This window comes from Sturnira hondurensis, unplaced genomic scaffold (assembly GCF_014824575.4).
Source record: "Sturnira hondurensis isolate 20B ecotype Veracruz unplaced genomic scaffold, ASM1482457v3 Scaffold0010128, whole genome shotgun sequence".
Taxonomy (NCBI): domain Eukaryota; kingdom Metazoa; phylum Chordata; class Mammalia; order Chiroptera; family Phyllostomidae; genus Sturnira; species Sturnira hondurensis.
Window position 1 is genome coordinate 33,761,501 of NW_028082759.1, and position 16,294 is coordinate 33,777,794.

Here is a 16,294-nt window from a genome sequence, read left to right on the forward strand (position 1 = left end):
CCTTCCTTCTCTGTTCTTATTTTTACCTTTGGGGCATTCTGTCCTTCAAGGGCATAACCTCCTGCCATGTTTGAAGTTCACACGTAGCAAATATTGGCAGTGAGTCATCTCAGGTATCTTCTATTTTCCATGGCAAAGGTAGTTCTCATATGTTTTAGTATAGCTCTGCACTGTGAAGCTTCTAACAGAATTGCTTTGTGTCCTAGGACATCTTGACTTAAACCAAGTCTAAATTGTACTTTCATGTATCTGCTCAACAAATTGTCACTGAGTTTCTTTGTTATGCTGGACACTGTTCTGGGCCGTGGGGATATGGTGGGTAGTAAGAATGACACTGTCCTTCCTCTCAAGGAACTTATATTCTGCTGGGCAATGCAGGCAATAAGGAAGTATTTTAAAAACTCAATAAGATGATTTCATATTGTAATAAATATTATACAGCTCTCTGAAATCTTGTGATTATTTTTGCAAATAAAAGTTTTTTAAATTTCAAGAAAACCCCAAAACAACTCCTGTCTCTTTCCCCTAGTCTTATAATACTGTAATATGAGATAGATAACCCAAACCATAGATTAATGAGCCCTTTCTTGTAAATCTGGACTCTTGTTATCTTTTTTTCTTTAGAAATTATACAAGATTTTGGGGGTCTGGAACAGTTTTATCTACATTGGTATATTAACTTGTGATCTGAGAGTATCTGTGGAATCAGCTGTGAGAGTCGCTTCTGTATTATAACCGTTGATACTGGTTCTGGTGCATGGAGGATTAGAAGATTTAGATCTTAGTCTCACAAGTCTGTGTAGTTGAGCAAGCTGCCTAACTCTTTTAGGCCATCATTTCCTCACACGCATAGTGTGGGGGGCATAATGTTTGTTGTGCTTATTACTTCATAGGGTTTTTGACTACAGTTATATGCAATTATGTATATATGAAAATATTAAACACATGTTAGGTAGTAGTGGAAAATCTGAGGATAAATTCTTAGTTTGAAATATACTATGTAAAAGATGACCTGGAAAAACTAATAATTGAGTGTTTACTATGTGCCAGACATCACTCCTGAAAATATTTTATAATTTCTAACTAATGGTATTATTATGGGGAAAGAATCAAAGAGAATATCATCAATTGACTCTATAATGTTTTATTCTTGGGGAAAAAATCTGAAACAAGAATGGCAAAATGTTAGAATTATCTAAATAATGATTACACAGGTGTTCACTATATTATTCTCTAAAAATTGCAGAAATATTTCATAACATTTTTAAAATAAAATATCACCTCTCAACAAGATAAAATATTTTAGTTGGTATATTTTGTATCTTGGTGAAACATATATAAACATTAACATCTAATACCAGTTTCATGGTTATGAAAGCAAGATTATTCACATACTGAAATAGCTAATGGTTTTTTGTAATCAAATTTTATTTTGTTGTTTTTATTATTTTTCTTTTCACAGGTTTATAAAGTTCTGGTCTCAGTGGACACAAGTGAGTGGTTTGTCTTCAGGAGATATGCAGAATTTGATAAGCTTTACAATACTGTAAGTAATAGTTTGCAAGGTTGCTATTTAAAACAAACACCCGAGAAAGCTCAAAAAAGGAGAGATTTTATTTGAATGATTAAATAATACTCACATTAGCATTGTGTGTTGTTTCTTTCTTCATGCAGATAAAATCTCATTTAATTTAAAACAAGCAAATGCAGCTTTATTTCTTTTCTGCCAGTAACTATTGATGATAATTGATTTAATTTATTTTTGCCACAGCATTGTTCATTTTCTAAAATAAATCTGCTATAATATGAGGTCTTTCCAGAAGAAGTCCAGTCATTGTTAAGGTAACGAGAACAGTTTGCGTGCCAAAAGTATAACCTGGCAGCCAAGGAGAGTGGACTGGAATGTGCATACATGAACAATGATAACTTTCTGAGTCAATAGGGGCAGTAGATGCCATTGAGTGAGCATGTGTACTTTGTGGACGTCATATTTAAAATGACTGAGCACATAGAGCAACAAATCTGCGTCAGATTTTGTGTTAAGCTGGAACATTCCTCAGTGGAAACTATTCAGATAATTCAGAAGGCCACAGCTATAGGCAACTCATGCTTGGCAGCTTTATCACAAAAACACGCCCATTCATGCATCATATCTTGTGGGAAGTTTTTTGACAGAACATCAAATCATCCAGCTGACTCACGCCCCCTACAGTCCAGGTTTGGCACCCTGCGACTTCTGGCTTTTCCCAAAACTAAAATCACCTTTGAAAGGGAAGAGATTTCAGACCATAGATGAGATTCAGGAAAACAGGATGGGGCAGCTGATGGCAATTGGGAGAACTGTGTGAGGTCCCAAGATGCCTACTTTGAAGGGGACTGAGGCATCATTGTCCTTTGTACAATGTATCTTGTATCTTCTTCAATAAATGTTTCTATTTTTCATATTACATGGCTGGATGCCATCTGGACAGACCTCGTATATCAGACCAGTAGAAAAAAGTCATAGATTCTTCTAAAGTACTCTAACTTTGGAATTCTTACAAAAAAGGGTGGAGAGGGGACCACTGAGAAGTTCCAAATAAAGTATTTAAGGTATGAAAATTAGATGTATTGCTTAAAGTATGTTTTAATATTATAGAATATTAGATATAACTCCTTTATATTTACTGTTCTAATAATGGTTCATCATCATATTACTTCTGGTTAAACTGCCCAGCTCTTAGTTCTGTTGTTTTCTCTTGTGTTATTTAGTTTTTCTTTAACACTTAAGCAATCAAAACTTATTGTACACGGTTTTAAATATTGTTTAACCAATATTTAAGATGTTGATTGAGATCATCTTTTTTGACTGTAATGGAAGTCACACTTGAAACAAATGAAACAAAATAATAGCCAGTAGAAGTTTGTACATGGAAATATCTTTTGCAATTTTTCATTAATTTTTTAAAAGGTTTCTATTGGATGTTGGGAGAAGGGTGAATTGCTAGCTTGAATTGAACTTTTTGGATACCACTATGTACGTGATTAGCATTTTATGATGATTGTACAAACTGGACAGTACCTATCATGATACCTGGCTTATAATCAGGTAAAAATAACATGATAGTAACATAACACACATAGGTACTCACACAGAGGGTTTACATGAACTTCTTAGAGAGATGAGATCAGGTTTTGTTCAGTGAACTACTAGTAACTAGAAATTTGAGATTTCTTTATGTATTTTGCTAAAAAGATTATATAGGCTAGATTCACCTTCTAAACATGTTTCCTTTTGTAGAATTGTTCATGAGAGGGAGGAGTGTAGGGATGTCATCTAAAAACAGCAGTGTGGAGGTCTGCGTAAGTGAAAAACTTATCATCCTTATGATGGTTTCAGTTTAAATAGGTGGTGATTATACAGGCGAAGTGTTGGCATGTGAGTGTCTCTAAGCACAAAGGTGAAGTAGGATGTTTGGGCACTTCCCCTGCCGTGACCACTTTCATTCTCTCTCTCCATCAAACATGCCATCTGAAGCTTTTTGCAGACAATTTTTCTTCACATGTGAATGAGTTTTTATTATCCATTTTTCTTTTTCTTATATTTCTCTCAGTTTTTTCTCATTTCCTCATTTTCTGTGTCTGTCTCTCTTTTTTCATAACCCCTGCCAATTCTGCCTCTTGTGAGAAGGGGCAAAGAAAACAAAGCAGGGGAATGGTATTAGTTGTGTTCTTTCAAACTGCAGAAATGAGGTTAAACCTGGCTTGGATTTCCCTAAGTGGAAAATACAAATTCTTATGCTTCTTTTAGGATAAAAACCAAAAAGTGTAATTTCCAATCTGTAAAGCATTTTAATTATCAGTTTAAATGTGTTTTTATAGCTGTTGTTTACATTTTTAAATTTTTCACTGTAGAATTATTCAGAGGTAGAGAGACAAGAACAAATGCCAAAAATGATGTAAGGTACCATCCAGCTGCAACAGCCACGTAGCCATTCTTGTTGCATCTCTGGCCCTAGCCAGCCTGCTGTGTTTTGAAGCAAATTTCATTTATCATATGACTTCATCTATAAATGTTTTAGTATCATCTCTAAAAAAGATAAAGGTCAGCCCTGGCTGGTGTAGCTCAGTGGATTGAGCACAGGCCTGTGAACCACATGATCGTGGTTCGATTCCCAGTCAAGGCACATGCCTGGGTTGCAGGCCAGTTCCCCAGCAGGGGACTCACAAGAGGCAACCATACATTGATATTTCTCTCCTTCTCTCCTTCCCTTCCCCTCTAAAGATAAATAAAATCTTTATTAAAAAATAAAAGAGATAAACGTCCTTAAAATACACACACATGATAATGATTATCACATATAAGACTAAATTAATGATAATACTTAATATCAAATAGTCAGTCAGTATTTATGTGACTGACTGATAAGTCAATTAAGTGTCTTTTAATTGGTAAAATTTCCCCTCCACCTCTCTTATCTTTCCCTTACAGCTTTTTGTTGAAAAAGCAGTGTCATTTGTCTACAGACTGGATTGTGCTGATAGCGTGCCCGTGGTGTAGAGTGATTAATACATTCTTCTGTTCTTTCTATTTCCTGTCAGCTGGGAGTTAGATATATAGTTTCTGTGTGTGGGAGGGGGAGGGGTCTTACCTGAAGCCTCTAATAAAAATAAGCATTAACTCATATTTATGACTCTGTTGCCCCAAATTTAAGTTATTTTGGGCCAAGTTGTTTTTTCTCAGGATAAGCAAATCTGATAGATGTTTTAGAATAGTTATAGGGGGAAGGCTGAAGTAGAGATGTTGAAAGCAAAATTCATCACCTTTCTTAGAAAATAATTGTCAACCTATTCATAGAGAAAACACAAAGATCACATCTTTCCCTGAGATGATAAGTGGTGAGTAATGTATTCAAACTTATACACCAGATTCTAGTCTAAGCACTTAACATAAATGATTTCCCTTAAGCCTCATAACAAATCTGTAAGGTAAGTGCTAAAATTATCCCTAGTTTACAGGTAAGAAGATTAAGGCCCAGAGATGTTAAGTAACTTATTGAAGGTCACAAAACCACTAAGTATTTTACTGGCATAAAATAGGATGATTAGACAGTCTATGGTATTTTATTGCTGTAATTTAGTATTATATATTTGATTATTATATATTTAAAAGTATATCTTACAATAGATTTCTTGCAAATCAGATTGCATTTTATTTTGGTGCATTATAACTAGAAGACTCATAAAATTAAGTTCATATAATGTTATTTTTAAAAATTCTAGTTAAAAAAACAATTTCCTGCTATGGCCCTGAAGATTCCTGCCAAGCGAATATTTGGTGACAATTTTGATCCTGGTAAGCAATAACTTCACAGACCAGCCATAATTGGTGGTCGAAGTTTGAAAACATAGTAAACATATTTATTGTACAGTAATACAAGAATTTCTAAAGCTAATTGATCTCATGCTCTATGAAAATAATTCCTCAGGAAGATGCTTACTGTGTACCAGGCATTGTTTTAAACACATTACATGTTCTAATTCATTTAGTACTCACAAAAACTCTTTGAGTTGGGTATTATTATTATTATCATCACTATTTTATAGATAAGGAAACTGAGACACAGTTAGGGTCACATACAGCTAGTAAATGTCAAATTTGGAAGTTAAATTTAAGCAGCCTGGCTTCGGATAAACTTCCTGATCATTAGAGATTATTTGGGGGTACTTTTGTAACCGTGGAGGATAGTCTTTGTTACACCCAAAAAACATTTATTAAAAGTATGGTCTGTGCGTAGCAGCCTGCAGGCCTCTGAATATTAAGAAAATATCCTTTGGTCACCCTTGGGGAGCATAATGCCACAGAAGGTCTTAGGAACCTGGAGCCTATTTGTCTGAAGGCTCAAGCCTGGAACTTTCCACTTGAATCTGAAGAAACAGATTCAAGGTCATAAATGGCTACTTACAGAGAGACAGAAGCCTCCTTAGCTACCAAAAATCCTATTAGAAAAGTCATCTATCTATGCAGCTGGTGAATCCTGACAAGCCAGAGTGCCCTCCCTCCGCACCACCTTACTTCCTCAATCAATTTGCTTGGAACCCTATAACCCATTAAGCCTATGACTCCTTACAGGTCTGCTTTCTTGGTCAAATCTCTGTACCAAATAGCTCTCAAGTCACTTAGCTTGACTGCTTTTCCCCCGTCTATTTCCTTCTCAAACTGTTTTATTGTGCTCTGTGGAATTCTGTCCACAATGAACAACCATCTCTTTTATCATTCTTCATTTTCATATTCCTTTCACATTCTTGCTTTAGTTAAAACTTAGTTTTGACCCTGAGGCTGCAAGATAAACCCCTGTAACCCTCTCAGCTGGAGGTTCTTTATACTTTGATACTTTATGAACCTCATGATCGGCGAGGGTTCTCACTTCTATTATATGTAGAATTTTTATTTGCATTTGTAACTGCGTCGTTCGCAGGGAACTAGAACAGTAGTAAGACTAAGCCTCTCTCCTAAGCCACACAGCTAATATATGGAAAATTAAACTCATCCAGGTTTATTTATTTCTATTATTCCCTTACTGTACTGTCTGATTAATACATGGCACCTTTAAAAACAAAAATTCACAAACTTTTTAAAAAAGACTTTATTATTTATTTATGCATTTATTCATTTATTTTTAGACAGAAGGAAAGGGAAGGAGAAAGAGAGGGGAGAGAGGGAGAGAAACATTAATGTGTGGTTGCCTCTCATGCACCCCACACTGGGGATCTGGCCCGCAACCCAGGCATGTGCCCTGACAGGGAATCCAACTATCCACCCTTTGGTTTTTAGACCTGTGCTCAGTCCACTGAGCCACACCACCCAGGGCCACGAGCTTTTGTGTGCATTTTATTTTAAAATTATTTGTTTGGAACATTACAAAGCTCTTACCATTTCCTGATCTGAAAGGTGTGGGTTAAGGATAAATGACCTCTGTGATCCCTGAAGGCTCTAAATATTCTTTGCTTTTGAATATAAGCAGGTTGCTCTGGCCACCAGTAGTAATATTACAACAAAAACCCAAGGTGTCCTTCAGTCAAATTTGATTTTTCCCCCTGCCCCACAATGATGGAGATTGTCTTGTCTTTGATGATTTTTCTAGAGGCACTGAAATAACAAAGACATCTTTATAGGTCAGTTTAATACATATTTTGGAGACTAAAGGTTTCATTTTTTTTAACTAAGCATTAAGTTCTTTTGAATCTCTAATGGGAACCCCTTTAGATAACAGTAGATAGATTCATATAAATTCTTAATTGGAGAGATTTTTAAAAATATATCTTTCCAACTATAATTCTTAAAGATATTATGTCAGCCTTATATGTTCTGGGAACTTACTCTATAAGGGGGCTGGTGTGCATTTCAGCCTAATCTGGAATGTTTTAGATATTTGCATGCTTAATGTTGATCTAAAAATTAAACTTGGAATTGCCCTAAATTCTCACTACTGCTGGTTTTCTTTTTTCAAGACTGATTTTTTTTATTTATCTTCTGATATAGGGCTTTCAAGACTGTTTCAAGTCAGTAAGGAAGCGGCGAGTCTAGTAGCACTTAGTGCAGTATGGCTATAGCTCACAGGAGAAAGCAAATCATACTCTCTTTCACAACCCATTTCCCAGTGTCAAAGGTACCATCAGTAAATATCCATAGAATAATTTAAAACTGCTTCCATATAATTGTTAGATTTTCTTTAAATATCACACATGTAGTTATTTTAGTTCTTCTATGATACCAAGTCCAATTTCTGAAAACTGTCTTTCAAGCATAGTTTTTAATGTGAACCTCACATACTCTCTACTGTCCAGTGACATAAAGAATGCCCTTGGAAGGGTTATAAGATACCTTCCTGAAATTTTTCAAAAAAATTCATAATCGAGCCCTGGCCGGTTTGACTCAGCTGGTGTTGTCCCATGAAGTGAAAGTTTGCCAGTTGGATTCCCCATCAAGGCACTTGCCTAGGTTGTGGGTTCAGTGCAGTCAGGGCAAGTATGGAAGTCAACCAACCGGTTTTTGTAGTGAGTCTGTTTAAAACCTAAAGTAGGCATTTTTTTGGAGAATTTTCTTTTGGAAGATATGTTATCTGCTTTATTTTAGTTTTATAATCATTGTATTTATGGATTTTAAAATAAATATTTCTAAGTATTTTATTGTGTATAAAGAAACATGGATTAAGACATAGCTCCTAATCAGAATTTATTTTGATCTATTCTTATATAACTGTATTGATAATTACCTAGTCTAACATAAATAATCCTAATGGCATATGTCTCTCTTCACAGATTTTATCAAACAAAGAAGAGCAGGACTAAATGAATTCATTCAGAACTTAGTTAGGCACCCAGAGCTTTACAACCAGTAAGTAATTTTCACTGTGTTGGGAAGAGGCACTGAAACCAAACCTAACAATATTGAATAAGTTACTGATACAGATTTTATGTGTTCTGTAGAATGTCACTGTGCTATAGATAATGTGTGTGCATATATAAAATCTTCCTCAAGCATTTTCCCCTGGTATTCTTTACTCCTTTTTTGACCATCAGCTTAAGGTCTTAGTTATTTTCTTTCTTCCTTTTCTACTTGTATTGGTTTTGTAGATTAAACTTGGCAGGTTTTTCATTGTTATACTTACTCATGCATTCAAACAGCATTTGTTAAGTACTTGCTGTGTATGTTGGGAACATAAGAGGAATGGGTGTCATTCCTACATTTCAGAGGCATAGCCTTCCAGTCTAGTGGGAGAGACAGATATAGGAACAAGCAGTTAAAGCCAGGGAAGCTTTATGGCAGAAGTGCTAGAAGACAACAGAAAAATATGGCCAGCTCTTACTGGGGAGGTCAGAGAAGGCTTCCTGGGACTTAAAGGAAGGGCAGTCATTCAAGAAAAAAAAGCAGGGGGAGCATTCCAGGGAAAGTCTGTGTAAGAATCTACAAAAAGCCTGATGCATGCAGGACACTCATGTATGACTGGAACACAGAGTAGATTTTCAGAAAGGAGGTAAGTACAGCCTTTGATGGAATTGGCAAGGGTCAGGCACACGTGCTACCACTTTTATTCTTTTCTACTGAGAGGCCTCCTGTTCTAAACACAGCATTCTAGGCAGCCACTGACCATGAAGGCGCTTTCCCAGCCCTGTGTGTGTCTCATGCTCATGAGTTTAAACTCCTTTTATAGATCAGATCCTGCTGATGAAGGTGGAGAGGGTGTGTCTTATCAGAAATACCTAAGAACATGATTTGAGACATGTTTTCTTTTTTGAGTCTGGTAATTGGTTTATGGGTATTCTTTATATTTATTGTGATTTGTAATTTGTGTATATGTTACCTATATTGTTTTGTATGTATAAAGCATTATATTCTAAAAATAACAAGGAGAAAGTAAAAATCTGGGGAGCTTTTTCACTGCCCAACTATCTATGTAGATGTCAGTAAGGGTTGTGTTATGGGCAGTGATGCAAACATGATACACTTTTACAGGCTCTCCAGGATCACGGCCCTGAAGGACTATATTGTTAGCAATTGTTACAAAAACAATGATTTTTATATAGGTCTTTACATTACCATTTATATAGTTCTTTATAGTCTACAGTAGGCTTCTACCATTCTGAGGGCACATCCTCTGACCTCCTTTTTTGACTCACTTAATGTAATTTACTAAATTAGAAAAATAATCGAACGGAACTTCCTCCAACCACAGTCTTCTGCCCAGTGCCCTAGATTTCCCCTGATACAAGGGACATGCCAGGGGGTCCAGCGGCTGCAGTAGCCCTGGGATTAGCCAATTCTCTAAAGACCAGCTAGCTGCCTTTTCATTCGGGGCCTCCAACAGGTGACAGAGGGTCACAAAGTTGGGGAGGAACCTTGAAATCAAGGTTCCTACGTCTGGTATATTCCTCAGCAAAGGGCCTTTTACTACTTGGCTTTTTCTATAATTATTTTTTAAACATTATACCTTTTCCCTAGGACAAATTCTGTGTTATCTTCAGCTTCTATGTGTCCTTCTAACCTATAATTTTTGCTGTATGAACTTGAGATTACTTTGAATTGGCATACTGCTGGTTTGTTTGATATACAGTTCATACACTGAGGTCTTGGATTTGTTTCCTCCTTTGACAGAGAGCTTCACATGGAATAAATATGGGGAAAAATGGTGGTGATGGTGATTATTCTCCTGGCATTTTGAAGAGTGTTACTCAGAACTTCTAACACTAAATCTGAAAGAGTAGTATTATAAGATATATTTGGTATTAAAAGTAAACTGAAAGTAATTTGATTGTTTTAAAGATTATCTTAATGATACACAATTCTTTTATTTTCTTTTTCTTTTCAAGATTTTATTTATTTATTTTTTAGGGAGAAGGGGAGGGAGAGAGAGAGGTAGAGAAGCATCAGCATGCTAGAGATACATTGATGAGTTGCCTCTCAAATGACCTCACCTAGGGACCTGGCTTGCAACCCAGGCATGTGCCCTGGCTGGGGATTGAACCAGGAACCTTTTGGTTCACAGGCCGGCACTTAGTCCACTGAGCCACACCAGGCAGGGCCACAATGCTTAAGTATACAACCCAATGGATTTTTACAGATATATGCACCCTGTAAATACCATCATTCCATTTAGGGTACAAGACCTATCCAGTACCCCAAAAGGTTTTTTAAACTTAATTTTATCTGACATTTTCTTTTTAATAAGAAGTGACATTTCATATTTTCTGGATCTTATCTGTACTTAATGGAAGTTTGTTAATTTTCACACTCTTCATTTGAATATCAAACTATTTATAAAATAGTACAGATTTGTGGAAGCAAGAAGAGAAACCAGTCAACAAGTGCATCTTGTACATCTACTATGCGATTATCATTACTGTTAGGGAAGTGAACTTAAAAAATTGCTTTACTTCAATAGATAAAAACTTCTTTAAAAAAATTTTTTATTAAAATTGATTTTGAAAATCCCTAAAAAACTGTATTAAGATGTGTTGTATGTCTCTGATGTCTGGGTAGAAGGAGGGTTCTGAACACATTGGCATACATGAGGTGTCACAGAGTAAAGCTGACAAGTTTGACCAACAAAAACGTTTGAACCCTCAAAATCGCAAGAGAAATTAAAAGCCAAAAATATAGAAAAATTTTCCCTTGATAAAGGACAATAGATCAGTATAGTTAATATGGAAAGGGCTCATGCAGGTAATACACACTTAAGGCACCAAAAGAAAAATGGACAAAGCACATTGATTTACAAAAGAGGAACTACAAATGAATAATTACCCCAAATAACTGAGTATTTTTTTCCCTATTAAGAAATACAAATGGAAGCAAAGATACCTTCCTTTAGCTTTCTTGTGGTTGTGGCATACACAGAAGAGAGCTCAGATCATGACCACTCAGTCTAATAAGTTATGTGCAAGTGGACGCATCTGAGTGGCCACCTGCAGGCCAAGCGATAGCACATTACCAGCAACCTTGAAGTCCCTCATATACAGGACCTCTTCCCCACCTCTATTCTTTCCTTCCTTCCCAAAGGTAGTTATTCTTCTGATTTTTTAGCAGCATAGATTAACATGCCCTTTTTTTTTTAAAGATTTTATTTATTTATTTTTAGAGGGGAAAGGAAGGAGAGAGAGAGAAATATCAATGTATGGTTGCTTCTGGTGTGTCCCCTGCCGGGAACTGGCCTGCAACCCAGGCATGTGCCCTGACTGGGAATCGAACCTCGATCGTGTGGTTCGCAGGCCCGCGCTCAATCCACTGAGCTATACCAGCCAGGCCTTTTTTTTTTAACTTAATACAGTTGGAATCATATAATATATATTTTCTGTCTGGCTTATTTTCAACAGTGTGAGAGTCACTGTGTTGTCACATATAGCTGTAATTTGTTGTTTCCATAGCTGTGTATATCTCATTGTGTGACAGACCAGTTTATTCATTCTACTGTTGGTGGACATTTGCATTGTTTCCATTTTCTGGCTGTAATGAATAATATTTCCATTAATACATCTTTTGGTGTACGCGTGCAAGCTTTCTTGATACATCTTGGCATAGAAATTCTGCATTGTAAGGGGAATATACAGAGTGGAGCAAATGTAGGTTTACAGTTGTTTGTATGGAAAATAATACAATAATTAATAAATAGTATACAAGAATAAACTGTGTTCCACATACAACTGTAAACCTCCTTTTGTCCCACCCTGTATTTATTTAACCTCCGTAGATAATGCAGAGTAATTGTTAGTCTTCTCAATTTTAGCAATTCTGGTGAGTGGGTAGTGGTTTCATTGTTGCTTTAGTTTGCCTTTCACGAATTACTAATAAAATCGAATACCTTCTTTTTAAAATACTAATTTTCACTTATCAAACTGTTGGAGATGGTAATATAAACTGTAACATTTACAGCTAAGAAAAACTAGAGAGAGTCTTTTGGATATTCATATACTGCTAGGAGGGTATAATAAATTGGTATAGCCTCTCTGTAAATTAGATAGCAAACTATGTCAAGTCTGAAATGGTTTATAATTCAGACCAAATAATTTTATTGTGAAAAATCATATGTGCAGTTGTACTGTTATGCTCAGGTATGATCAGTTGCAACATTAGTTATATTAGTGATGTTGGGTGGTAAAATATTGGAAGCTATATATTCTAGAGTGAGCAAATCATTGAATAACTTAGTGTACTCATATTATGCAACAACATATGTCTGTCAAAGTGATTATTTATAGAGTTTTTTAACAACATGGCAGAATTCTTATGATGTTAATTTGCAGGTGAAAACAGTAAAATAAACTATTTTAAATGGGGTAGGATCTTAACTGTAGAAAGAAAGACTGCAATAAAATATGCTAAAATGATAATAGTGCTTGCCTGTCAGTGGTAAGAATGAAGATTTCCACCTTTAAAAAATTTTTTCAGATAAAATTCACTCTATGTTAACAATTTTTAGCATGTACAATTCAGTGTTTTTAGCATAGTTCTAATGCTGTACAGCCGTCATCACTATCTGTCACCCCCAGTCTAATCTAACATTACTATCACCCCAAAAAGAAGCTGTATTCTTCAAATTTCCCCTTTTCTCCAGCCTTTGGCAACTACTAATCTGCTTTTTATCTCTATGTATTTACCTGTTCTGGACATTTTATATAAATGGAATCATATAATATGTGACCTTTTTATCTTCCTTTGTTCATTTAGCATAACATTGAGTGTCATCCATGTTATTATAACAAGTATCAGTATTTTACTCCTTTTCACAGGTGAAGAATATTCCCTTGTGTGCCACAATTTGTTTGTTTATCCACTATTTGTTGGACATTTAGGTTGTTTCCACTTTTTGGCTGTTATGAATAATGCTGCTGTGGGCATTTGTGTATACATTTTTTGAGTGGGCATATGTTCTTATTTCTATCTAGGGTGAGCTGCTACATCAAATGGTAACTCTATGTTAACTTTTTGGGAACCATCGAACTGTTTTCCACAGTGGCTGCACCATTTTACATTCTCACAAGCCCTTCCACTTTTAAAAAATTATTTTTCATCTTTATTACAATGAATTTCCTACAATGAATGTATGTTATTTATATTTAATTATTATAAGCAGTTTGGGAAATCTTGCCTTTTGTGATGACATGGATGGACCCTGGGGGTATTACGCTAAGTGAAGTAAATCAAACAGAGAAAGACAAACACTGTATGATTTTACTTATATGTGGGATCTTTAAAAAAAAACAACAAACTCATAGATACAGAGAACAGACTGGTGGTTGCCAGAGGCAGGTGTTGGGGGGTTGGGCAAAGGGTGAAAGTATCAAAAAGTACAAACTTCCAGTTATAAAATAAATAAGTTATGAGGATATGATGTACAGCATGGTGCCTGTAGTTAACAATACTATGTTGTGTACAGGGTAGAGCAATGGTTACAGTTCATATGGAAAATAATATGATAATAAATAGTAACATGAGAATAAACTGTTTTGCATACTCACAATTGTAACCCTACTTTTGTCCCACCTTGTTTTTTAAATTTGCTAAGAGAGTAGATCTTAAAGGTTTTCATCACAAGAAAAAAAATGTAACTATGTGTGGTGATGGCTGTTAACTAGACTTATTGTGATCATTTCATAATACATACAGATGTCGATTATGTCTTACAAAGAAAAACAATTTGGTAGGAAGTACCTATGTTAGAGAGATTCAGTCATTGCTTGGGATTGTCATTAGTCCACACAAGGTCCCTCTCTAATTTTAATTCACTTTTTCTCTTCATCTTTGAGCTTCACTCTCAATTCTTCACTCTCACCATTGAAACCCACTTCAATACGTGTCTTTGGATATCCATTTATTGACTCTTGCTTTGTGTCCATGAGTATTTAATATATACACATAAATAGTACCGTGCTCTAGTTCTTTGTTTTCACCCACCATGGGTGGTTACTCATTTCTCTAGTGGCAGATGGCTGTTGGCTTCTGATTCACTACTCTAAGGAATGTTGCCAGGAGTATCCCTAGTTACATCTTTCACTGAACCTGGATGTAAATTTTTGTGTAGTTTATTCCTAGAACTGGAATATCTGTGTTTAGGGAAAACGCATACACAGTTTCACCAAATATTGCCAGATTGCTTTTTAGAAAAGTTTCCTCATTGTACATTCTCACCAGTAATACATGAGAATTCCTACCAACTTTTTGATGTTATCTATCTTTCTGATTTTTGCAATTTAATGGACATAAAATGGTATCTCATTATTATTTTCATTAGTATTCTTGGATTATTAGTGATGTTAAGCATCTTGATAAATTTTCTCAACTCTGGTTCTCCCTTTGTCCATGTTGGAGTCTCTTTTAATTTTTTAAAATTAATTTGCTTATTTATTTTATAATACAGAATATGAATGGATTTTGTTTGGCTTTCTTACTGTAAAGGTTGTTATAATTATTTTTATTTTCAATTTTTAAAGGGAGAAAGGCTGTAGAAATACTTTCAAAATCATAATAAAGTTAATTTCTGTTTTTAGTCCGGATGTCAGAGCATTCCTTCAAATGGACAGTCCAAAACATCAGTCAGATCCATCTGAAGATGAAGATGAAAGAAGTACTCAGAAGGTAGTAAGAGGGAACATATTTTTATTTTTTCTAATTGACTTTATATATTTATTTCTTTTTTATTTAATATCTTTATACCTTCCTCTTCCCAGCAATCACTACACTATTGTCCATGTCCATGAGTCCTTTTTCCTTTTTGCTCAAGAGGGATTATATATTTAAAGGATGAAATTATTGGCAACTTTAGGACATTTAGTTAAAATGAAGTCACTTTATCCACTGTAAATTTTCTGTTCTGGAGAGTACATTATAAAATGTGTATACCTCTTACTGATCACTCATAAAATCTATAAATTAGTACTTTTTACAGTAAAAATTAATATATGTTAATTAAAGACTGTTTTGAAAATAGTAAGAAGGGAAGTATTACCCCTATTATCACTAACCATACCTAGTAATTTTTAACATATTAGTGATTTTCTTTCTAATTTTCCCTGAACATACAGGGATTTTAAAAAATTATCCAGTTATAATTATATAGTGTATACAGTTTTATATTCTGCTCTCTTCACTTTTTAAAATTTTATTTATTTATGTTTAGAGAGGGGAAAGAAGGGAGAAAGAGAGGGAGAGAAACATCAATGTGTGGTTGCCTCTCAAGCACCTGCTACCAGGGACCTGGCCTGCAACCCAGGTGCTCAGACTGGGAATCAAACTGGCAACTGTTTGGGTCACAGGGAGGTGCTCAATCCACTGAGCCACATGAGCCAGGGACATTTAAAAATATTTTTGAAGATGGTGTATTTTAAGTTTTGTCCTTAGTATTCAGTGAAATCAGGGTATAACATTTTATATCCACATTCACAATGTGATTACAGTTTTTAAAAGTTATGCAAAGACTATGAAATTACTGTTAAGTGTTTAGAAAATTATCTTTCAATAAAATTATGGGTTTTTAAAAAAAATAGTGTTCCTAGTACTTTTCCTATTTTCCAACTATCAGTATATACTTTTAATTGAAAAAGATGAAACTATTAAAAAATATTTTAGAGGACAAAATCCACGTAACCCTGATTTTCCATGTTGTGCTTGCTAATCATGTTGAGAATATGTGGGTTTAGGTCATTCAAAGAATGTCTTGCCTTACTTTAGGAGACAGCTGGTTTTGAAAGAACCAAACTGAGAGATTCCTGGCTCCTGTTTTGTCACTATTGGCTTCAGATTTGTATTGTTTCTTTTTTA

At 35.1% G+C, this 16,294-nt stretch overlaps 1 protein-coding gene across 6 annotated transcripts in view; it reads left to right on the plus strand.

The window, feature by feature from the left end:
* The window catches only part of SGK3 (serum/glucocorticoid regulated kinase family member 3), a 115,893-nt gene that overhangs the window by 73,492 nt on the left and 26,107 nt on the right, over positions 1 to 16,294 (plus strand). For 4 of the 6 annotated variants that reach the window (XM_037058661.1, XM_037058665.1, XM_037058662.1 and 1 more), the window contains exons 3-6: positions 1,463 to 1,546; positions 5,263 to 5,335; positions 8,302 to 8,377; positions 15,025 to 15,112. In XM_037058661.1, the coding sequence (XP_036914556.1) occupies positions 1,463 to 1,546; positions 5,263 to 5,335; positions 8,302 to 8,377; positions 15,025 to 15,112 (321 nt within the window). Of the gene's footprint in view, positions 1 to 1,462; positions 1,547 to 4,471; positions 4,577 to 4,837; positions 4,879 to 5,262; positions 5,336 to 8,301; positions 8,378 to 15,024; positions 15,113 to 16,294 lie in introns of those variants that run through there. The other 2 variants (XM_037058666.1, XM_037058667.1) reach the window with 2 other exon arrangements.